Raw genomic sequence first — 26395 nt, forward strand, 5'->3', positions numbered from 1 at the left:
TATTAAAAAGTGGCTTCGCCAGGGCACAACGGCAGCATCGAATCAAAGCGGCGGGGAGGGGGAGAAGCCTACCGCTGAGCCAACACGAATCGCCAAGGCCGTCGAGCCCAGCAGCAAAGGTACATGCGCAACCGTCTTCCAGCCTGGTGACATAGGAGGGAACCAACCCAACAACTGCAGCCTCCAAGACCGAACCTAGCAGCAGCACCGCTAGGCTATTACAAGCACCGACGCCTCCATTCGTGCCTGACAACCTTGGTGATGAGGAGCCAGTGCAGCTTTGTCTGGGGAAATACCCAACCTGCCTGTTCTGTGGGAGAAAACAGGCATTTTGTAGCACGTTGTTCAAAGACAGAGAGTGGCTGGAATATTCCTGCAAGGAAATACAAGCACACGGACACTCCCTCTCCAAGCAAACGGCAAAGAGTAGTGAGTTGTAATCTGAAAGAATATGTGGTCAAAACAACAATGGACCGGTAATTAGAGGGAGTGCAAAATACTGTTTTTCAGCACTCGATGCTGTACTGGGAGAAATGTCAGCAATATTTAACTAACGAAACAGGCAACTTGTTGGAACATAGCCTGGTTCCTCTCTAGGTTTCTTCCTAGGTTTTGGCCTTTCTAGGGAGTTTTTCCTAGCCACCGTGCTTCTACACCTGCATTGCTTGCTGTTTGGGGTTTTAGGCTGGGTTTCTGTACAGCACTTTGAGATATCAGCTGATGTACGAAGGGCTATATAAATACATTTGATTTGATTTGATTTTTGAGGCCCTGTGTGCCTTGCACCCAGAGAATGAAACCTTTATGGATGTCAAAAAGGTGAAATGACTGCTGGTTTTTGTGGAAGCCGAGTTTACTGTTGCATGGCAGTTTCTACAGACTGAAATCGTCTGATCTGGAGAAGGAAAATTTACTACATTTTGGATAGATACTCCCGGCCTCTAACAGCAATGCCTGTGCTGATGGCATTGAATCTGGGATTAACATTTGGAGCATCCACGTCAATGTGCGAGAACTCTTTTTCAACATTGAAAATGTTCTGTGAGCACAGACGGAGCATGTTGCACAGCAGGAAAGCGTAGCTTTCAACTGGCTTTGAGAGGGATCTTACAAGCAAATTCCGTGGGGAGTGGAACGAGAGACTGCTGAGGAGGTTCAACACAGCATCAAGGTGGCTGCAACTCTTTTGAATCTTGGTAAGAGCAGGCAGCCTGGATGGGCTTTTATTATCTTGTTATTTGCTAGTTTTTGGAAATGCGTGGCAAATGTCAGAAATAGGTGTAGATGTGATTGTCTTCATTGGCATTGCTGCCAAGTCTACTGCTTGATTTCTGTGATTGGATTGTAAATGTTTAGTTTATAATATGATTGTTTTTAATGTTGTTTTATATGTTTATGTTAGAAGAGGTGCTACATTGATGAGGGTGGGCAGACCTTGACCAATGGTTGAGTAACGATGTAGCTATAGTGTTGCCAGAAACAACTTGTTGCTATGGAATACTAATTTCTCTTATCATACACAGTGTAGTACAGCACTCTTGTGGGAAGACAACTTAGTAGCTGCGTCCAAGCTGCATTGTACTGACAAGTCGTGGTAGTGCATTGTACATTATTGTTTGCTTTCCGCGATTGGAAATGCATTGTATTGGCATGGGGAAGTGTTATTACTGTAATAGGCAACTGTTTTGCATTGCATTGATTGGTATTGTGCATGTAGCTGTGTAGCGTTGTCATAACTGCATTTTCTCGACCCAGTTATGAATTGTCCATGTTTGTAAAGCGGTGCAGTAGTCTGTATTTCTGCGGCAAGACAGCAGTCCGAGGCTGCAAATACAGTGTATGTAATTGTACTATCGATTATTATCAGCAAGTGAAAATAGTTGTGCCCCCTTGCCAACTTAATCCTGCCGCTGGGCCTGATTTGAGACTATATTTCGTATAACAGACATGCTTGTCTGTATTAGGCTATGTCATCTCCAAACCAGAATCCATTTGATGGAAACCTGGCTCATTGACAGAGAACTTTAACCTCTGTAGGTGACTGTCTGCATTCCATGTGGGACGAGCATTGCCCTCCACTTGTAGTCACATCATCTACCACTATAACATCTCCTTTATTATTTAGGCACCCTTCAGAGTATACACTACTACTGTACCGGTTCCAGTCCCCTCTAGACAGATCAGTCGGGGTCTCTAAAACCAAGGGCATGTTGTCAGGGTCCATCTCTGTAGCGTAAGAACAAGACGGATCATCAACGTCAGTGTCTAACGCGTCACAATCACCATCTTCACAGGAATTAACTGTCTTCTGGCTCTGGTGAAATACCGGTAAGTACTCTGAGCCGGGAGCAGGAGGCCAGCCCAGTCTCTCTGGGTCTAATCTGTGGTCAGATCCTGTGTGTTACAGTTAATTACTGACCTCCGTGATGCTGCGGGTCCTGGGGCGGTGGTGGGGTCCTCCGTGACAACAGGGGGAACTCCAGCAACTCCAGTCTGGATGTCTCTGCTTTGCCGCGGGAGCGGCAACTCCTTCAGACTTCTCCTGCTTGACCCCAGGACCTGCAGCCTCTACATCTGCAGACTGACACAAGAAGATGGGAGGTTATTACTGGTACATGAGTTGAATTGGATAACAATGTCGTAGGGAAGTCTCACAACCTCCCTTATCGCAAGCAAATGAATAGCCAAGGGGTGTCTTTCTGAAATAAACGGGACACGTTTGATTTACAAAGTAAAAAAAATGATGCAACACTATTACACTAACCTCAATCACGATAACTGTTTGGTTTAATGATTGGTTGGCCATCTTGCCATGTATTGTGTCCTGCTGATTTCACAAAGCTCTTGTGGCCTCCGGTGAGATGGCCTTCAGCTGAAAAAATGATTGGGGGAAAAGAGATGGTTAGGCTAGCTACTTTCAATGCAAAACGGTATTGCACACTATTGACTGTCTAGAATTGGTTTGGCTTCTTGATTTGTCACTAGATTACACCTACAGTGTTGAATAAAAAAATGTAGTGGTTGAAGTGTTTCCATTAGCCATTTCGGCAAATTGCACATTAATAAATTAGCAACAGCCTGTATACCCTCCCATTAATCTGTTTCATGCGTTATGTATAGCCCTCGAAAACCAGCATGTATAGAATGCAAGAATTTACTCATATTTGCCATATTATAATAATTATCATGTGCCAATGTATCGCCACCGTCCGTCCGTACCATGGTAAGACTTGAACTCTTGTAGATCTGAAATAATTGGATGGTGAAACTTTCCAGCCAACCAGAAAAGCAAGGCGAAGCTACTCAGGCATTCTTGAAAGTCAGGACAATCCTTGTCCTGCATAGAAACATTTTCTAGTTGAAAAAAATATAACATCGGACGGTCAGAGCCCTGGAGTCTATGGGTCTATGGTGTATGGGTCTATGGTGTATGGGTCTTTGGTGTGACAGATACTTTCCTACATGAACTGAAGGAGGTGATCTTCATCCATGAGCGACTCAAAGAAACCAAGAAAGTACTGGTGGACAATAACAAATACAAGGAAGCTTTGGTGGCTGATGTAGTGACTTTCTGGCTCAATACACCCCAAGAAAACGAGTAACATTATTATTATTTTTTAAATAGATAGTATGCAAATTGTTACCCATTGTTTATATGTTAAAGATAATAAATGCATTTTTTTATTTTGAGAGGAAGTGGACAATGTATCGCTCTACACATCCAACAATACTAATGCAGAGCGTGTGTTAAAAATGGAACAAATCATGAGTCGCGGAAGACTACACTGGTCACAACAGGTATCACGTCTTGTGGATGATTCTGAAGAACTAGAAACATCCTTGTCTAAGATTTTAGTTTATTTGTTTGAACCATCATTTAATTGTAACGTATCATATTTTGTTGTTAATATACTTGTATAACGGATGTATGTGTTTTAAAAATTCAGAGATATAAGCCTGTAAATGTAAACCAAGTATACCATGTGTTGCATGCATGGGTCATTGAGAAAACAGGTACTAATATCTTGCTTCATATCCTGAATTGTCTGAATGTATGTATATGAAATGTTCTCATTATTTTTAATGGGCTTATTAATGTTATTGTACATCAGAGAGGCAAGAAGGGTAGATTATGAAATACTTTTATTATACCCCGTCTAACCCAGGGTCTTTCGGCGGGAAGGAGAGGTTCCAGAGAGCTATAGTTGAAGAAACAGGTAGCAGGTTAGGCGATGCTCAAGTGAATGATTGGCTAGCAGAACAGGATGCTTACACTGCATAAACCGGTGCGAAAACAATTTCCTCTAAATATAGTTTTTTTCTACTCATCCCATGACCCGGTTTCAGGCGGATCTATGTGGCATGCAGGCACTTGCTGATAAAAATGATGGAAATCGATTCATGCTAACAGTTATAGACATTTTATCTAAAATAGCATTTGTATGGGTCTTAAAGAAATAAGAGTGGGGCAGAGGTGACCCGGGCCTTTGACTCTATCTTGGAGGAAGGAGGAGCACACAAGAAAGTGCAGACTGACGGCGGTAAGGATTTTTTTTTATAATACTTTTCAGAAACTCATGAAGAAGGACAATATCGTACATTTTGCTACAGGTTCGTATTTGAAAGCTTCAGTTGTTTAACACTTTAACAGGACTTTGAAGGAGAGGATGTAGAAATACTTTACGGCTCACAACACCTATAGATATGTGGATATAGTTCAAGGTTTAGTAAAGGTTATAACTACAGCTACCATAAGAGTATATGTATGAAACCGCCTGAGGTCTCTTCTGAAAACTCTTCAAATCTTAAAAAATCTGTATGGTCTGTTTCCCCTTCGCCGTAAGAAAAAAATAGATTTTAAATTCATCGTGGGTGACTTGGTACGTATATCCAAGTTGAGGGGTTCAAATCCCCGAGCTGACAAGGTACAAATCTGTCGTTCTGCCCCTGAACAGGCAGTTAACCCACTGTTCCAAGGCCGTCATTGAAAATAAGAATTTGTTCTTAACTGACTTGCCTAGTTAAACAAAGGTAAAATAATATACAATATATCTTTATAAACCTGCATCGTTAGATATCAAAAGCATTCATTATTATTGTAATTTCAACTCGCCTTCAAAATGCTCCATGGGTGATAAAGGATTCACGGAGTCTCTTTGAGATTGTTCCGTCAGCAGTCCTATGGTCCTCTGTGTCCTAACTGAGAAAATGTATGGACTCTCTTTTTATAGGTTTGTTTAAGAGAATGGCGTGATTGACTGCGACAACCACACCAGGACTCATTCTGAGAACACATAAAAACAGTTTTCTGACATTATTTTTTGCTGACCCAACATTCGGATATGCCGAGAAGTCTTTTGGAGGTTCAGAGGTCATGAGATCCTCGGAAGCCACAGGACCCCACTGTTTTCAGACAGTTGTTTCAAAGACCTTCCACACACACGCACACAACCCCCCCCCTCCCCCCTCCAGGAACCCTTGGCTCGTGTGTAGAGAGAAACAGATCGGCGAGAGAGGGAGAGAGACATAAAGCTTTCCTTCATTAAAGGTAAGATACAATTTTATTTTTAAATATAATATTTTCTTCCAAAATGTTAATCCCGAAATGCCTACTGTACCGACCTTTAAACATATTACTATTATTAAAAAGTGTACCATGCAATATTAAATTATAGCTCTTTTTTTTTACAAAAAATATAAAACATATATATTATTTATCACACAATACTACATTTGAATACCCCTTAAATGTTTACATGTATAATTGTTTTGTTGTAAGAAAGACAGAGACATATGGCCCAAGGAAGAGCTGTCATTCATTGAAGTTAAACTACATTTTAAAACCCTTTTTTTTCTCCATCGAAATGCCTGCTGTACAGACCTTTAAACATGTTACAATTATTAAAAAGTGCACAATGCAATATTAAAAATATGCAGGGAATGTTTTTTTTTTTTTTACGAAACATTTATATAAATCATACATATTTCCCAATACTACACTTTAATATCTATTAAATGTTTACAGTTATAATTTTTCTTTAATTCCTTTCTTAGAAAATAATGTTCTCAGCAAGTTTCTCTGCTTGTAACCTAACGCCCTGCCACACCCACATGAGGGGGGTGACAGGTCATGAGCTCCTCAGACGCCACAGGACCCCCACTGTTTTCAGACAGTGGTTTCAAAGACCTTCCACACACACAAACATGCACACGCACTCACACACACACACACAACCTTTGAGGGACAGAGACAGAGAGAGCCTGATATTTCATTAATTTAGTATCGAAATGCATACATATTACACGTTATTATTGAACAATACTACCGTCCAGATTTTGTATGTTTTCTTTTCCATGATAGATGAACTTTCTTGCCTTTAGCCCCAAGTTATGTATTGAGGACAGAAGGGCTCATCTCTGTAAAGGTTCACGATGTTGCAAAATATTTTCCACTTGTTTCATCATTTCAAGGACTTTATAATAATCTCCCCACCTAAAGCTAAAGACAGGCACCAAATAGTTGACCTCTGTGCAGGCTTTTGAAAATACATAACGAACTAACTGAATTGATTGCATTTGAACTATTGAATTTGGCACAACCAACAATTGTCACTTTGGAGTCTGGACTATATGCCACTGAAGAGAGTCTTATGGCTTTCAAATCATCTCTCCCGCAGACTTCCTCTTCCAATGCGTACCGAGGAAGGGAATTTCCATTCAGGGCCTGTTCGAACTGACATAGAGCAAGTCTCATCTTAAGCCATTTTCTCATCCGCAACTTTAGGAGAAAAACTCCCCATTTTGGTTGAAAAAGGGTGCTGAGGCAGCTGTTTGTGAAAATCTTCACTGTTGAATCGTCCGGTTGGAAAATGTACTCCACATGTCCGTCACACCATTAAAACAATCAGGTGCATCGCAAAGAATGGCTTTGATGGATTTATCATTGTGTTCATGACACGAAGGACACAATACCCATTGGTCTAGGAGCCATGTTTTGTTTCTTCTTTGGAGTCTTCGTGGTTTATCTCTCTTGAGGTTTCTTGTCGCTCGTAGTGTTCACAGCTCTTACTTATACTCAGGCATTCCCGGAAATTACTGTTTCATATACAAGATCCCTAAACAGCAGAGCCATAAGTTCACTATAAAATTTCCCAACTCTTTCAAATGTTCAAACACATTCCAGAGGTCACTAGGTCACTACACATCAATCACCAGGACAGCTTTATTGCAAACACATGCTTTATCCAAAACAGCTGCACTATCAGGTTACATAAGCACTCACTCTATACAGGATGTACATAAATGGGCATAACCACATGACACATAAAATTAGTCATCAATCACTTTCGGACACATGCCGTCTACTGTATTCTCTCATATCTTGTTCTCAGCCTTTGGGCATCGGGTGCTAGCAAGAACGGCGAGCCTTCTTGCTAGCAAAGTCACTGATCAGCTTGTTTTTCAACATTCTCACTTTGTCTGTCTCTTTCTGTGCACCTTCTCTCATTTGCTCCATCCTCATCATCTGCATTGGTACTGCCGGCACAGTCTTTCACCTCTTCCTTCACTTCCACACTCCTCCCTGACAAAACCGTATCACTTGAAGAGGATCCTGGCTCTGTAGAGTGTACATGACACACATGATAATATATCCTATAATATACTACCATTTGTAATAACATCAACCAACATTTCAGTAACTTCCATTTTTTTACTTAAATTAACTGCATGCACCATGGAAAAAATTAAACTGCACTGAATCCTGCAGAATATGGACCCAAATGACCTGCAGTTGCGTATCACCACCACAGTCTGCTTCAAAGCCATGGAGACATACCTCGACCATTTTTATATATTTATTTTTTATTTAACCTTTATTTAACCAGTGAAGTCAGTTGAGAACAAGTTCTCATTAACAAATGCGACTTGGCCAAGATCAAGCCAAGCAGTGCGACAAAAACAACACAGAGTTACACATAATCAAACGTACAGTCAATAACACAAAAGAAAATATAATAAAATAGAAAAAGCTATGTATGGTGTGTGCAAATGACCAGAAGCCCTGAAGGTATTATTTTAACATTGGCTGTCATTCAATGCTTCAAACTATCCAGCATCCAATACAGACTATAGGCTGTTTTTGTTTCATATAATGATCATTGTGGAAAAATAATTAGTGTTTGAATTCTTATCATTGAAAAGGATTTAATCATTTTATTTTTTTCCATACAGAGGCTCTCTGGATGTTTACTTTTTAACAAAAACAAGAAAATAAAAAAACTTTCCCCCCCATACGGCGCTGTATGGGTCGATCTGCGCGCTCTCGTGCGGTCTTCAGTTCCAGTAGCTGTAGTTTCCTCTGTAATCCCGTTCTTTCTGGCTTTGAGTTAGTTCCAAACAAAACACAGCATAGTCGTCTACGAGTTTACAGATCTCTGCCACGGCTGCATTTGCTAGCACCCCTCCATATAGTTCACATCCCTTTGACAGGAATACTTACAATGCTTCGGTTGTCAACTCACTGAGTCCCCAAAAAGCATTCTGTTGCACTCTGATTTCTTCATTTGTGCTGTGCAGTTTATGACCATTGCAAAAAAATGCTACAAAGTTCACCCGTTTCACATGTAATATAGTGCACTCAGAAAGTTTTCAGACCCCTTGACTCTTTCCACATTTTGTTACCTCTTACAGCCTAATTCTAAAATTGATTAAATCGCACCCCCCCAAATCAATCTACACACAATACCTCATAATGACAAAGCAAAAACAGGTTTAGACATTTTTGCAAATAAATGTGATATAATAGACATTCATATGATTTATATGTTTAAGGTAATGGTAAGATAATGACTAAATTATTTATATGTTAATTAAGATAATGACTAAAAATATTCCATCCTGAAACCATATAATTGTGTGAAATGTATTAGAATCATAAAACTATAATCTGATGATGTGTGTAGTTTTAGTCAGAATTAGAACAAGGACCTTTTGTTCCTTTTTAGTATGTAAGCAGAGTGCAAGTGGGAAACAAAAGGTGAGAGGAGCTATCGACAGACAAGTTGTACTACTGTGCTTCTTACAGGACATTCTGTCTCCACCTGTGGAGGGGAGAAACTGTTAGGCTTGCAGAAAATTATGAAACATGTTGCAGATTAAACAATGTATCTGTGTAGTGCAAAAACACTGACTGTCTGAGCAAGGCATTCCTTAAGATTTGAACTTGTTTGTGTGTGTTATCAACACTGTTTGCATTTTTGATTTTAGAGCGCTCTCGTGAATAAACATTTAAACCAGAACCTTACAAACTCTGGGTTGCAGACTGAGTAGATTAATTGAAGTTTATGAACATTGATAACGAAATTCTCATAACAAATTTACACAAGTAAACTCAACAGAAAAATAAATGTCCCTTTTTCAGAACCCTGTCTTTCAAAGATAATTTGTTCAAATTCAAATAACTTCACATATTTTCAATGTAAAGGGTTTAAACACTGTTTACCATGCTTGTTCAATGAACCATAAACAATTAATGAACATGCACCTGTGGAATGGTCGTTAAGACACTAACAGTTTACAGACGGTTGGCAATTAAGGTCACAGTTATGAAAACTTAGGACACTAAAGAGGCCTTTCTACTGACTCGGGAAAACACCAGAAGAAAGATGCCCAGGGTCCCTGCTCGTCTGCGTGAACATGCCTTGGGCATGCTGCAAGGAGGCATGAGGATGGCAGATGTGGCCAGAGCAATAAATTGAAATGTCCGTACTGTGAGACGCCTAAGACAGCGCTACAGGGAGACAGGACGGACAGCTGATCATCCTCGCAGTGGCACACTACGTGTAACACCACCTGCACAGGATCGGTACATCCGAACATCACACCTGCGGGACAGGTACAGGATGGCAACAACAACTGCCAGAGTTACACCAGGAACGCACATCAGTGCTCAGACTGTACGCAATAGGCTGAGAGAGGCTGGACTGAGGACTTGTAGGCCTGTTGTAAGCCAGGTCCTCACCAGACATCACCGGCAACAACGTCACCTATGGGCACAAACCCACCGTCGCTGGACCAGACAGGACTGGCAAAAAGTGCTCTTCACTGATGAGTTGCGGTTTTGTCTCACCAGGGGTGATGGTCGGATTCACATTTATCATTGAAGGAATGAGCGTTACACCGAGGCCTGTACTCTGAAGCGGGATCGATTTGGAGGTGGAGGGTCCGTCATGATATGGGGCGGTGTGTCACAGCATCATCGGACTGAGCTTGTTGTCATTGCAGGCAATCTCAACGCTGTGCATTACAGGGAAGACATCCTCCTCCCTCATGTGGTACCCTTCCTGCAGGCTCATCCTGACATGACCCTCCAGCACGACAATGTCACCAGCCATACTGCTCGTTCTGTGCATGATTTCCTACAAGACAGGAATGTCAGTGTTCTGCCATGGCCAGCAAAGAGCCCGGATCTCAATCCCATTTAAAATGTCTGGGACTTGTTGGATCGGAGGGTGAGGGCTAGGGCCATTCCCCCCAGAAATGTATGGGAAGAGCGAGGTAACGTCTCACAGTAAGAACTGGCAAATATGGTGCAGTCCATGAGGAGGAGCTGTACTGCAATACTTACTGCAGCTGGTGGCCACAGCAGATACTGACTGTTACTTTTGATTTTGACCCACCCTTTGTTCAGGGACACATTATTCAATTTCTGTTAGTCACGTCTGTGGAACTTGTTCCGTTTCTGTCTGTTGTTGAGTCTTAGTTTCATACAAATATTTACACGTTAAGTTTGCTTTAAATAAACACAGTTTACAGTGAGAGGACATTTATTCTTTTGCTGAGTTTATTCAGACCCTTTACACAGTACTTTGTTGAAGCACCTTGGCAGCAACTACAGCCTCGAGTCTTCTTGGGTATGACGCTACAAGCATGGCACACCTGTATTCAGGGAGTTTCTCTCATTCCTCTCAGCAGATCCTCTCAATTTCTGTCAGGTTGGATGGAGAGTGTTGCTGCACAGCTATTTTCAGATCTCTCAAGAGATGTTAGGTTGGATTCAAGTCCGGGCTCTGGCTGGACACTTAAGGACATTCAGAGACTTGTCCTGAAGCCACTCCTACGTTGTCTTGGCTGTGTGCTTAGGGTTGTTGTCCTGTTGGAAGGATCTCTCTATACTTTGCTCCGTTCATCTTTGCTCGATCATGACTTGTCTCCCAGTCCCTGCCACTGAAAAACTTCCCCACAGCATGACGACACCACCACCATGCTTCACCATGCTTCACCATAGAGATGGTGCCAGGCTTCCTCCAGTTCAATATCTTGGTTTCATCAGATGAGAGAATCTTGTTTCTCATGGTCTGAGAGTCTTTTAGAGGCCTTTTGGCAAACTCCAAGTGGGCTATCATGTGCCTTTTACTGAGGAGTGGGTTCCGTCTGGCCACTCTAATGGACTGATTGGTGGAGTGCTGCAGAGATGGTTGTCCTTCGGTGAGATTCTCCCATCTCCACAGATGAACTTTGGAGCTCTGTCAGAGTGACCATCTGGTTCTTGGTCACCTCCCTGACCAAGGCCCTTCGCCACCGATTGCTCGGTTTGGCCGCGTGGCCAGCTCTAGAAAGACTCTCTGTGGTTCCAAACTTCTTCCATTTAAGAATGACTGTGGCCACTGTGTTCTTGGGGACCTTCAATGCAGCATAATTTTTGTTGGTACCCTTCCCCAGATCTGGGCTTCAACACAATCCAGTCTCAGAGGTCTACGGACAATTCCTTCGACCTCATGGCTTGGTTTTTGCTCTGATATGCACTGTCAACTGTTAGAATTTAAATAGACAGGTGTATGCTTTTCCAAATCATGTCCGATCAATTGAATTTACCACAGGTGGACTCCAAGTTGTAGAAACATCAAGGATTATCAATGGAAACAGGATTCACCTGAGTTCAATTTCAAGTCTCATAACAAAGGGTCTGAATACTTACAGTGGGGCAAAAAAGTATTTAGTCAGCCACCAATTGTGCAAGTTCTCCCACTCAAAAATATGAGAGAGGCCATCATAGGTACATCATCATAGGTACACTTCAACTATGACAGACAAAATGAGGAAAAAAAATCCAGAAAATCACATTGTAGGATTTTTAATGAATTTATTTGCAAATATGGTGGAAAATAAGTATTTGGTCAATAACAAAAGTTTATCTCAATACTTTGTTATATACCCTTTGTTGGCAATGACAGAGGTCAAACGTTTTCTGTAAGTCTTCACAAGGTTTTCACACACTGTTGCTGGTATTTTGGCCCATTCCTCCATGCAGATCTCCTCTAGAGCAGTGATGTTTTGGGGCTGTTGCTGGGCAACACGGACATTCAACTCCCTCCAAAGATTTTCTATGGGGTTGAGATCTGGAGACTGGCTAGGCCACTCCAGGACCTTGAAATGCTTCTTACGAAGCCACTCCTTCGTTGCCCAGGCGGTGTGTTTGGGATCATTGTCATGCTGAAAGACCCAGCCACGTTTCATTTTCATTGCCCTTGCTGATGGAAGGAGGTTTTCACTCAAAATGTCACGATACATGGCCCCATTCATTTGGTGGCTGACAATACTTTTTTGCCCCAATGTATGTAAAGAAGGTAATTCTGTTACTTTTATTTTAGAAAACATATAAATAAAAAAATAAAACAGTTTTTGCTTTGTCATGATGGGGTATTGCTGATGTGTAGATTGCTGAGAAAAAAATAATATTTAATCATTTTTAGAATAAGGCTGTAACATAAAATGTAGAAAAAGTCAAGGCACTGTTTATCAGGATCCCTTGATTGCCAAGAAACATTCACTGGTGCAGGCTCAATTACCACTTCTACCATTTACTCCTTCCACTCTTCTCACTTCTTCCAGATAGAAGGGGCTACAATGGAGAGGCTCAAGATCCTCGGCGTGCACATCACTGAGGAGCTGAAATGGTCCCTCCACACTGACAGCATGGTGAAGAAGTAGTGCCTCCTCAAACTCAGGAGGCTAAAGAAATTTGACTTGGCCCCTTAGACCCTTTTGAACTTCTACAGATGCATCATCGAGAGCATTCTGTCAGGCTGTATCGCCGCTTAGGATTTTGCCTGTGCTTAGCTACATTCCATTAATTGTTTTATCCTGAACCCCCCCCCCCCCCCCCCCAATCCATAACAATTACAAGCATACCCATAACATGATGCAGCCATCACTATGCTTGAAAATATGGAGAGTGGTACTTAGTAATGTGTTGTATTGGATTTGCCCCAAACAAGACATTGTATACAGGACAAAAAGTGAATTGCTTTGTCACATTTTTTGCAGTATTACTTTAGTGCATTGTTTAGGAATATTTCACTAGGGCCAAGCTTCCTGCCATCCAGGATCTCTATACCAGGCGGTGTCAGAGGAAGGCCCTAAAAATTGTCAGCGCCATGTCTAGGTCCAAAAGGCTCCCTAACAGCTTCTACTCGCAAGCTGAACACTTAATCAAATGGCTACCCGGACTATTTGCATTGACCCCCTTCTTTACGCTGCTGCTACTCGCTGTGTATTATCTATGCATAGTCACTTTACCCCTACCTACATGTGCATATTACCTCAAGTACCTTGACTAACCGGTACCCCCTGTATATAGCCTTATTATCTTGTGTTACTTTTTAAAACATTTGTTTATTTACCCCCTGTATATAGCCTCGTTATTGTGATATTTAGAAAGAACAGTGTGTTAGAAAGAAGAGCGTAAAATCAAGGAATTACTTTATTCCATCAACATCACATCAGTAAGGTAAATATTAAACTATACTTGTTCTAGCCTAGGTTTACTCTCTCTCTTAAAACATGTATTTACACAAGCCTGTTTCAAATGACAATTTAACAAAGGGTTAAAAGGATATACACTCCAGGTTGTAATATCAAGTACAGGGTTACATTCGTTCATGTTTATTATTTCACCCGTCATCACAAGACCTGGAGCCTTCAGGCCATTTACTGCAAACAGCTTGAGGCCAAAGGACTGTTTGTAAAGATCCCATACCATAGATGATAGATAAGAAAATCCCCAGAGTTCACAAGCTTAACAGAAACAGTTGACGTACATCAGTATAATACAGCCAACAGTGTCTGAGTAAGTCAATTATTGAGTGGCAATGTTTGCTACAGCCATATAAAAGATATGGGAGATGATAGAGGGGAGGATGAAATATATCTGATTAAGGAGAACTCCTACCTACTACCCAGTGCCATGGGAGGGCAATAGGGGAAAGGGACACAGTAAGGGGTTGTTTTTGGACCTCTTCCCCAATGAAAGCATGACCTCAGGGTCATCTCACCTGACTTGTTATAAAGGTGTTATAAAAGTGTTTTATGAATAGAACATAAGAAAAAGCATTCAGAGGGGAAATAGTGTTACTCTTCAATAACATGACAGTGTTTTGGCTATGCCAGCACACCAAACAACAAGTCTGTATCATGTGAGAATGTGATCATATCCAGATGCTCAACTGAGGGACTTTTTATTTTGAGCGAGTTCCCAGACATCCCTCGTGTACATCTCAAGCTACGATTTCTCCCTATTGTGGACATTCCTATGTCTGATAAGGCTACTTAGGAAGGAGAAGCTCTTGTAACATAGTTTGCACTTGAAGCTGTCCTTGGTGTGAACGGTCTGGTGCTGCTTCACATATTTCGCCTTCGCGAATCGCTTCCCACACGTAGGGCAGGCGTATGGCTTGTCGGCGTCCGTCCCTATGCTTGGGCTCCCACGTTTTGACCCAATGACACCAGAGAGCCCTCCATGACATGGAGCCATTGTTTGGGTGTTGTCGGGATTGTGTGCTGTGTTATAGGCTAGGTACCTGTTGTGGTGACTGCCCATACTGACCCTGTCTGTATTCGTGGGGTAACAATTAAGCAGCTGTGGAAGGCTAGACCCAGGCCCAGGGGGATCTCCCACCACTCTCTGTGAAGGCTGAAGCCCAGGCTGACCTGCTCTGTTCATATCATAGGAACAGGAGGGTCTATCTCTATCAGCCCCAGGCCCTGCTCCATCCCTGCACTGAGACTGTGAAGAGAAGGGTCTGGGCTGCGGACTGGATCCCTGACTGGAGCCTCTGTCGCTCTGATGACCACCAGGACTGAGGTTGTTCAGTCCACCTGTCCACTGGTTGTGTTTTGTGTGGTGGTGGAGTCTCTGTCCCTCGTGGTTGGGTCCTGGTTCAGACTCGGGAAGGAAGAGCGACGGTTCCTGATCCAGGGTTCTCATCCGGTGCCAGGGTTTGTGACCAGCCGCCTCAAGGGTCCGGTCTCTCCTGCCAGGAACACCAGTTATCAGCAGGTCCTCATGGACTGCAGACTGTAAACACATTGTACAGAAGATAATATACAGGTTTATAGAAGTCATTCTTTGCTGTACAAACAGAAACATGACATTATCAAATGTTAGCCATAGTCAAGCCCATCTCTAACACTGATTCAAGTACCCAAAAATATGGAGCCATTGGAGTTTTTTATAAATAATGTCCATATGTGTTGGTTCGACTGTGACAAGGGAAACTCAGTCCCTGAAATGATACAAAAATAACCAAGTCAGTCAGCGCAGAGTCAATGTTGTATTTAATTTCAACAAGATGGTCATACACTCACATAACGTGAAGTACAGTACTTTTATTACACAAAATGATACGTGACAAGTATAATAACTTCTCGGAAAAGGTTCAACATTACATTACACACATCTTCACTACTTTATGTCAAGTAAACAGGAATGAAGGCACTCATTATAAAACACCGGATCAAACAACAGGACAAGGTTGTCACTCATCAATTAAGCATTTTTAGACACCATCACACCAACCATCACCATATCATCTACTCTCTCATCATACTCATGATTTCCTCAGTCCACCTCCTCCAGTTCCACACTACATATAAAAACAATATAATTAACTACATTACATGTCACTATACTCAATACAAATGAACTACAAACAAACTAACTTGTACTACATTATATGTCACTATCCTCTATACATGGGCCATGTGCATTTTCTGCTGGTGTATCCTGAGGTAGCTCCTCTCTAAGAACCTCTTCCCGCAGTGTGTACAGGCAAATGGCCTCTCTCCCGTGTGGACCTTCAGGTGCACCTTCAGCTGGTGCTGGCGGGAGAATCTCTTCTCACACTGGGGGCAGCTGTAGGGTTTCTCCCCTGTATGGACTCTCTGGTGTCTATTCAGGCTGGACGATTGAGAAAAACTGGCCCGGCACAGGTGGCAGCCGAACGGTTTCTCCCCCGTGTGCATTCTCTGGTGGATCTCCACCTGTTTGGGGAAACTGAAGGCTTTCCTACAGAACGAACACTGGAAGCGCTTCTCTTTGGCACTGCCACCTTTACTGATTCTGTCTCTACTACGGTCATTTGGCAATGGTCTTGTGTAGCCATTTAATGTTGAGGCACCGGCATTGTCTGAGGTCTGGTTTAACATTAGAGGAGTGTGAGGAGAATGAAGGCCAGGGAGTGTCTGTGTTGTTGCAGGGTCCATGTTCCAGTTGATAGATCCTATAGAAGACAGGCTGAAGGCAGCATCTGTTAGGGGGTTAACCTGAGGCGCCATCAGTCTCTCTGAATCACAACTATAGGAGCAGGACGGAGCATCGCTAGCCGAGTCTGTGTCTGTTCTCATATGGACACCTCCCTGTCCCTGCAGATCAAATCTACGCCTCGTCCTGGTTTCATCCAGTCTGTTGTCATGGAGACTAAGTTTGGATGTTGTTTTGTATTCAACTGTCTGTTTCTGGTTGTGGTTAACAGTGTTGTTCCCCAGCCCAGAGTTGAGGACGCTGTCCCATCCACTGACCTCCACTATCTCGCCTCTGATCCTGGCCTGCTCAGTGATGTTGTCCCCTGGGCCCTTGGCTGCAGCAGTCTGGGTATCCAAGATGGCCACCCAGTCTCCTCTGTTATCCTCTAGCCAATCACCTTCAGGAAAAGGTTACAAAAGACTTTACAAACATGCAGAGAACTCTACATATGGAGTTTGAGTCAATTAAATCATCAAGTTTATACATTATGTTTGTTATAAACATACACTGAGTATACAAAACATTAAGAACACCTCTTTTCATGACAGTTTTTAACTGGTCAGTCTATGATCCCTGATTGATGTCACTTGTTAAATCCACTTCAATCATCGTAAATGAAGGGGAGGAGACAGGTTAAATAAGGGTTGAATGGGCAAGACAGAAAATGTAAGTGCCTTTCAACGGTTTGTGTCAAAAACTGCAACGCTGCTGGGTTTTTTTTTCACCCTCAACAGTTTCCCGTCTGTATCAACAATGGTCCACCACCCAAAGGACATCCAGCCAACTTGACACAACTGTGGGATGCATTGGAGTCAACATGGGACCGCATCCCTGTGGAACGATTGACACCTTGTTGAGTCCATACCCTGATGAATTGAGGCAGTTCTGAGGGTAAAAGTGTGGGGAGGTGCAACTCAATATTAGGAAGGTGTTCCTAATGTTTGATATACTCAGTTTTATGTAGATACATCACTATTCCCATTGAAGTATATCTATTATGTTCTGTATATGTATGTCTCCCTTACCTTGCTCCCCCATCTTTAGTTCACTCAGCAGATCAATGCTCTCTGGTCCGTCTTCTATAGATTCCTCTTTGACCAGCAGCAGATCAGGCTTCCCATCCTCCATGTCTACTGACTGTAAGAGATACAGAGTGAGAGGATGTTGGATCAAGAAATCTGATATGAGCACCCTGCTATGGAGCATCTTCTAATTCGGCAATCAGGGATTGCTATGCAAACATGTTTGGCGATTTGCTTACTTGACACTCTTTAAAAGGATAGTTTGGGATTTTGGGAATGAAGCCCTTATCTACTTCCCCAGAGTCAGATGAACTGGTGTATACCATTATTATGTCTCTGAGTCCAGTATGCAGGCAGTTTGAGGTAATTTGCCGAGCCAATGTTAACTAGCTTAGCGCAAAGAATGGAAGTCTTTGGGTACAACTAGCATGCTAGCTGTACCCAAATACTTCCAGTGTTCTGTCTTCCTACATACAGAGACGTAAAAATGGTTTCCACGACTTCATCGGTCTCTAGGGAAGTAGATAAAGAGCTTAATTAGCAAAATCCCAAACAAACCCTTTTAATGGTTTGATAATTCAAAGTCATGGTCCCAGACTTAAAGGTTCAATGCAGATGTTTTTATCTCAAAATAAAGGGAACACTAAAATAACACATCCTATATCTGAATGAATGAAATATTCTTATTAAATACTTTTCTTTACATAGTTGAATGTGCTGACAACAAAATCACACGAAAATCAAATGTATCAACCCATGGAGGTCTGGATTTGGAGTCACACTCACTTCCGTTTACGTGTTTTTCTTAGTGTGAGTTTCCGGCAGACTTGACGCTATGTTGCGTATTGCTTGCTGCCATTCACAGGTCGGAGGAGTCATGGGCTAGGAACAAAATATATATATATATATATACTGCTCAAAAAAATAAAGGGAACACTAAAATAACACATCCTAGATCTGAATGAATGAAATATTCTTATTAAATACTTTTTTCTTGACATAGTTGAATGTGCTGACAACAAAATCACACAAAAATGATCAATGGAAATCAAATTTATCAACCCATGGAGGTCTGGATTTGGAGTCACACTCAAAATTAAAGTGGAAAACCACACTACAGGCTGATCCAACTTTGATGTAATGTCCTTAAAACAAGTCAAAATGAGGCTCAGTAGTGTGTGTGGCCTCCACGTGCCTGTATGACCTCCCTACAACGCCTGGGCATGCTCCTGATGAGGTGGCGGATGGTCTCCTGAGGGATCTCCTCCCAGACCTGGACTAAAGCATCCGCCAACTCCTGGACAGTCTGTGGTGCAACGTGGCGTTGGTGGATGGAGCGAGACATGATGTCCCAGATGTGCTCAATTGGATTCAGGCCTGGGGAACGGGCGGGCCAGTCCATAGCATCAATGCCTTCCTCTTGCAGGAACTGCTGACACACTCCAGCCACATGAGGTCTAGCATTGTCTTGCATTAGGAGGAACCCAGGGCCAACCGCACCAGCATATGGTCTCACAAGGGGTCTGAGGATCTCATCTCGGTTCCTAATGGCAGTCAGGATACTTCTGGCGAGCACATGGAGGGCTGTGCGGCCCCCCAAAGAAATGCCACCCCACACTATAACTGACCCACCGCCAAACCGGTCATGTGCTCAGTGTGAACCTACTTTCATCTGTGAAGAGCACAGGGCGCCAGTGGCGAATTTGCCAATCTTGGTGTTCTCTGGCAAATGCCAAACGTCCTGCACGGTGTTGGGCTGTAAGCACAACCCCCACCTGTGGACGTCGGGCCCTCATATACCACCCTCATGGAGTCTGTTTCTGACCGTTTGAGCAGACACATGCACATTTGTGGCCTGCTGGAGGTCATTTTGCAGGGCTCTGGCAGTGCTCCTCCTGCTCCTCCTTGCGGTCCTGCTGCTGGGTTGTTGGCCTCCTACGGCCTCCTCCACGTCTCCTGATGTACTGGCTTGTCTCCTGGTAGCGCCTCCATGCTCTGGACACTACGCTGACAGACACAGCAAACCTTCTTGCCACAGCTCGCATTGATGTGCCATGCTGGATGAGCTGCACTACCTGAGCCACTTGTGTGGGTTGTAGACTCCGTCTCATGCTACCACTAGAGTGAAAGCACCGCCAGCATTCAAAAGTGACCAAAATATCAGCCAGGAAGCATAGGAACTGAGAAGTGGTCTGTGGTTATCACCTGCAGAACCACTCCTTTATTGGGGGTGTCTTGCTAATTGCCTACAATTTCCACCTTTTGTCTATTCCATTTGCACAACAGCATGTGAAATCTATTGTCAATCAGTGTTGCTTCCTAAGTGGACAGTTTGATTTCACAGAAGTGTGATTGACTTGGAGTTACATTGTGTTTAAGTGTTCCCTTTATTTTTTTGAGCAGTGTATATTGATTATGTGAAGATATGAAGAAAAAAATGAATGCGAAATTACCATGTGTGTATAATCGATTACTTAAGATTTGATCAATTAATACTGGGAATCTAATGAGATGCAACTTAAACAACCCATACGTAGATGTACGTAGGTTCAGAGTGGTCTCTTTATGGATCATTTGTTAAGATATGGTTAAAGCATTATGATTGTCTAAACGCTTATGGGATTTTTCCATCAGGTAATACATTTCAGATAATACATCGCTATCGATAAAAGACAGTACTGTGTAGCCGTCTTCATCGACCTGGCCAAGGCTTTCGACTCTGTCAATCACAACATTCTTATCGGCAGACTCAATAGCCTTGGCTTCTCAAATGACTGCCTCGCTTGGTTCACCAACTACTTCTCAGAGTTCAGTGTGTCAAATCGGAGGGCCTGTTGTCCGGACCTCTAGCAGTCTCTATGGGGGTGTCACTGGGTTCACTTCTCGGGCCGACTCTCTTCTCTGTATAGATCAATGATGTCGCTCTAGCTGCTGGTGATTCTCTGATCCACCTCTACGTAGACGACGCCATTCTGTATACATCTGGCCCTTCTTTGGACACTGTGCTAACAAACCTCCAAACGAGCTTCAACGCCATACAACATACAACTCCATACAACCCGTAGCATGCGCTCCAGCAGGTACATTGCACTGGTCATCCCCAAAGTCAACACTTACTTTGGCCACCTTTCCTTACAGTTCTCTGCTGCCAATGACTGGAACAAATTGCAAAAATCTCTGAAGCTGAGTCTTATATCTCCCTCTCCGATCACTGTACACTGTACATAGCCAATCTGTAAATAGCACACCGACTACCTCATTATCTCATTACCCCAGTATCTCTACTTGCACATCATAATTTACACCCCAGTATCTCAACTTGCACATCATCATCTGCACATCTATCACTCCAGTATTCATGCTAAATTGTAATTATTTTCGCCTCTAGGGTCTATTTATTGCCTACCTCCATACTCTTCTACATTTGCACACACTGTACATAGATTTTAAAAAATATTTTTATTTTATTTTGTGTTAAACTTGTTCTCAAATGGCCTACCTGGTTAAATAAAGGTGAAATAAAAATGTAAAAAAGAGAAAAGGCCTGAAAATGTGTTTTTCACAGTAAGAGATGAGATGCTATATTTATTGAATAAATTATTTTTCCAAGCTATGGAGGCACTACTAGAAGTGCACAGGCATTCTACCAATTCGGCACAAATATAAAAAAAAATCTAATCATGGATCGAACTTAGCAGCATTACCCTGCTGACAGGAAAATTCCAATCTAATAGAGAATTCAGTGTATTGATATTAGCGTTATATCAGCGTAATCGCTCTAACCGTACTATTTGTGAAGTCATTTGAGTATGTAGTATGCTTATTGGTCTTAAAATATACATTATTTGTTTTAACTAAGTATGAAATGTGTTGCTTGCACTATCTTTATGAACTGCATAGTATATCATTGCAACGAGCTAGTATATTAACTATATGCTATTCAACTGCCCAGCGTTTGTTGACTATTCACATCATTCTTAGCTTAGCTAAATGGTATATGGTGCCTTGCAAAAGTATTCATCCCTCTTGGCATTTTTCCTATTTTGTTGCATTACAACCTGTAATTTAAATTGATTTTTATTTGGATTTCATGTAATGGACATACACAAAATAGTCCAAATTGGTGAAGTGAAATTTAAAAAAATAACTTGTTAAAAGAAATCTTAAAAATTAAAAACAGAAAAGTGGTGTGTACATATGTATTCACCCCCTTTGCTATGAAGCCCCTAAATAAGATCTGGTGCAACCAATTACCTTTAGAAGTCACATAATTAGTTAAATAAAGTCCACCTGTGTGCAATCTAAGTGTCACATGATCTCACACCTGTTCTGAAAGCCCCAAGAGTCTGCAACACCCCTAAGCAAGGGGCACCACCAAGCAAGCGGCACCATGAAGACCAAGGAGCTCTCCAAACCGGTCAGGGACAAAGTTGTGGAGAAGTACAGATCAGGGATGGGTTATAAAAAAATATCAGAAACTTTGAACATCCCAAGGAGCACCATTAAATCCATTATTAATAAAAATGGAAAGAATATGGCACCACAATAAACCTGCCAAGAGAGGGTCACCCACCAAAACTCACGGACCAGGCAAGGAGGGCATTAATCAGAGAGGCAACAATGAGACCAAAGATAACCCTGAAGGAGCTCCACAGCGAAGATGGTAGTATCTGTCCATAGGACCACTTTAAGCCATAAACTCCACAGAGCTGGGCTTTATGGAAGAGTGGCCAGAAAAAAGCCATTGCTTAAAGAAAAAAATAAGCAAACACTTTTGGTGTTTGCCAAAAGGCATGTGGGAGACTCCCCAAACATATTGAAGAAGGTACTCTCGTCAGATAATACTAAAATTGAGCTTTTTGGCAATCAAGGAAAACACTATATCTGGCACAAACCCAACACTTCTCATCACCCTGAGAATACCATCCCCCACAACGAGGCATGGTGGTGGCAGCATCATGCTGTGGGGAAGTTTTTCAACGGCAGGGACTGGGAAACTGGTCAGAATTGAAGGAATGATGGATGGCGTTAAATACAGGGAAATTCTTGAGGGAAACCTGTTTCAGTCCTCCAGAGATTTGAGACTGGGACGGAGGTTCACCTTCCAGCAGGACAATGACCCTAAGCATACTGCTAAAGGAACACTTGAGTGGTTTAAGGTGAAACATTTAAATGTCTTGGAATGGCCTATTCAAAGCCCAGACCTCAGTCAAATTGAGAATCTGTGGTATGACTTAAAGATTGCTGTACACCGGCGGAACCTTCGGAACCTTTTGCCCTTCAAGAATGGGCAAAAATCCCAGTGGCTAAATGTGCCAAGCTTATAGAGACACCAAGAGACTTGCTGTAACTTGCTGTAATTACTGCAAAAGGTTGCTCTACAAAGTATTGACTTTGGCGGGGTGAATAGTTAGGCACGCTCAAGTTTTTCACTTTTTTAAATCTTATTTCTTGTTTGTTTGACCAGAAAAAATGTTTTGCATCTTCAACGTGGTAGGCATGTTGTGTAAATCAAATGATACAAACGCCCCCAAAAATCAAATTTAATTCCAGGTTGTAAGGCAATAAAATAGTAAAAATGCCAAGGGGAGTGAATACTTTCACAAGCCACTTTAGTCATTGTGTGTTCTCCATGGACATTGTTAAATGGGGTACTTGGTAAATTCGCTTTGTCTATTGCCTGTTGAATATGGCTGGTGTCAGTAAACATTAAATTATTGCCAGCTTCACAGTTAGTCACCAACATTTTGAATAACTTGGAAAAAAAGCCTAACCAGCTCTGCCAGGTGAGTAAAATGGAGAGTGATGTATTTTCTTGTTTGTGTCTGGAAGTAAGCATTGCTAGCCAACTTTAGCCAGTTAGCTTGGATGATTGACTGCATTGTGAGGCAAGAAAAGTATTATGCATTATGAATCAGAGAGCTTGGATCAACCCTGCCCTTTAGCATATTTTGGGGTTGAATAATCCTTGTGAGAATCAAGGACAGTGGATATTAGGTGACATTAAAATTGGCAGTATATACAATACTGGTGTAAAAAGACGGAGAAACTCTTACACCAAACATCACCACATTGGTAAACTATGTCGTAGAGATGGGTCACAAGGCATTATATGGTAAAGTATAACCAGCGAAACAAGAGATAACATATTAACATATTATAACAAATCTGTCATTCTGCACCTGAGCAAGGCAACTTATTTGACCACTTTAGTTGTGGTACAAACCTTATTGAAACATATAGGCCTATGGGCTAGGCTACATGAGGTGTGTGACTACGATTAGAAAAAGTCGCAAAAAAATGCATTGTTTCTTATGCTGGGCATCATTCATAAGTGATACGCTAATATTGCCACCCATCAGACTATTCTTGATTTAATCTTGCCTTTACATATTATTCAGTATATGTGTGAAATTTGTTTTGATTTAGAATGGACCATTATCATGCACCTGTATCGAAACAGGGTCAGCAGGAGAAAATACATGTCACCTATGCACTTAAATAGCGAATGGAGGACACTTCCCCGTGGTTTATTTTCATGCCAGACAGGTAGGCTATACTCCTGTTGTAAATATAAGCAATGTGCTTAATATTAGGAAAGTTGAGAAATTCATATAGTAGCCCTAGCCTATAGAACGCCGATCCTCCTATTTTTAATATTGGCCATCACTCTGTTTTCTCACGCAATTGCATGGCCTTTTGAAATGTTGCACAACATGAGCTCATGGGAGCTCAAGAAGTGTTTGATTATATTTTTGAATACATTTGCATTGATTTCAGTGTGATTAGAGGGACAATAGAGTGCTGAGTACCAGGCAGTTAGCACGTTTGGTTGGCTACTAATGACCATCAGCAGCATTAGAGCTTGGAGAAGCCTAATTACCGCGACTAAACGGTCACGTGGAATTTGACTGCCTTCATGACCGCCGGTGTGGCGGTAATACGGTCACCGCAACAGCCCTAGGTTTACCTCTATTTCAACAACCAACTTTACCTGACTGTGATCAGATAAAAATGTTATCCATTGTCACTGATTGTAAATTGGACCAAAAAAACTAGTCTAGTCTGGAGTAGACCTTGTGGACTGGAGAGTAAAATGTATACTCTGTCTACTGGATGTAGTATTCGCCAGATGTCTGCAAGCCCATTGTTAATGATCATATCTAATAGTAATATTCTAGATTTTGTATTTCTGGGAAATTGTATAGTCGACACTGAATATCAGAAAAAAAGCAAAGGCATATCCTCATTATTTAATCTTTATTTAACTAGGCAAGTCAGTTAAGATCAAATTCTTATTTACAATGACGGCCTACCCCGGACAAGCCCAAACCCGGACGATGCTGGGCCAATTGTGCGCCGCCCTATGGGACTCCCAATCACGGCCGGTTGTGATACTGCCCAGGATCGAACCAGGGTCTGTAGTGATGCCTCTAGCACTGAAATGCAATGCCTTAGACTGCTGTTCCACTCAGCAGCCCATAAATATTCACAATAAGCATTGTTGCATTGCCCAATATAACATGTTTGAAAATAAATCGACAGTTGAGCTCAACATACTGAGACTTTAACTTGTGCTTAATAGTATTATTGAACAGCACTGCCATTCCCCTTGCTTTGGCTGATTATAATACTATTTTGAAGATAAATACACAACGCAGAGGATGAGAACACGAGAGTACTAAAAACTAAAGAGAGTACTAATGGTCAATAGGGAATTGTCAATGGAAATAGTTGGTTTTCAGTTAAACAGTTGTTTAGAATCTTTGGAATGTCAGTCCTGAACTCAGAGCTACGTGTGTCATGGTTTCATTTGTCTGCACATTGAGTCTGCAGCAGGATACTTGTTATTTGGCCATTGGCCCAGTTGTACTGCAAGGTCATCTGATTGGTCAACCCCAGGCTAGGGTGGGGTGTTATAAGTGGCATCATGTTTCTTTGTTCTGTGGAGAAAATCTGAGGACAGGGGGAATGAACATCTACCTCCCAGCATAACATCTATGATTTGTCCTTTTCAAATAAATCTATTTTTCTCCCACTGATTTGCTTTGGAGTTTGTGTTATTGAAGAATAACATCAACTGCTAACAGTGAGTAAGATGTTAAATATATTTCTCCATCAAAATCTTTCTTCATTTGTTCCAAGACTTGTCCCATTAAATGAGTTTCTAGCAACAGTAAACAAACGTCATGGCTGTAGTACCATAGGATGAAGTAACCTCTCAGAGTAGGAGTGATCTAGGATCAGTTTAGCCTTTTAGATCATAATGAGTAAGGTTATTTGGAAAGATCAGCACTCTTACTCTGAGACTTTGTGGATACGGGCCCAGGTCTTGATAAATCTAGTCTCAAAGGCCCAGTGCAGTCAACTATGTATTTTTCCTGTATTTTATATCCATTTCCACACTATTAGGTTTGAAAAATACTGTAAAATTGTGAAAATTATGATAATGCCGTTTAGTGTAAGAGCTGTTTAAAAAGGCTGCCTGAAATTTCAGCCTGTTTTGGTGGGATGGAGTTTTGGCCTGCCTGGTGAAATCACCAGTTGGTAAATTGGTTAAATGGATACTTTGGTATCTTTGGTGATTTCATAATTACCCAGTCAGACAAACTCATGGATACCATTTTTATGTCTCTGCATGTAGTTAGCTTAGTGCAATTGCTAAGTCTATGGGTATCTACTAGCCTGCTCCTCTCAAAGGCAGGTAAATAGACATTGTAACTACTCCAAAGCTAGGTGGTTCACACTTTGTACTCTTATTTTAACGTTAGTTGTTTGAAAAACATTTATT

General features: G+C 41.9%; 1 protein-coding gene across 1 annotated transcript in view; it reads right to left on the reverse strand.

Moving 5' to 3' along the window:
- The window catches only part of LOC110534626 (uncharacterized), a 168433-nt gene that overhangs the window by 137585 nt on the left and 4453 nt on the right, over positions 1 to 26395 (reverse strand). Inside the window, exons 5-7 of the mRNA XM_036934482.2 lie at positions 17608 to 17719; positions 16858 to 16979; positions 15157 to 15355 (exon numbers count right to left, since the gene is read on the reverse strand). Of these exons, the coding sequence (XP_036790377.2) occupies positions 15157 to 15355; positions 16858 to 16979; positions 17608 to 17719 (433 nt within the window). The remainder of the gene's footprint in view (positions 1 to 15156; positions 15356 to 16857; positions 16980 to 17607; positions 17720 to 26395) is intronic.

The sequence above is a fragment of the Oncorhynchus mykiss genome, chromosome 10 (assembly GCF_057628025.1).
Source record: "Oncorhynchus mykiss isolate SJ-2025 chromosome 10, ASM5762802v1, whole genome shotgun sequence".
NCBI classification, from domain to species: Eukaryota; Metazoa; Chordata; class Actinopteri; order Salmoniformes; family Salmonidae; genus Oncorhynchus; species Oncorhynchus mykiss.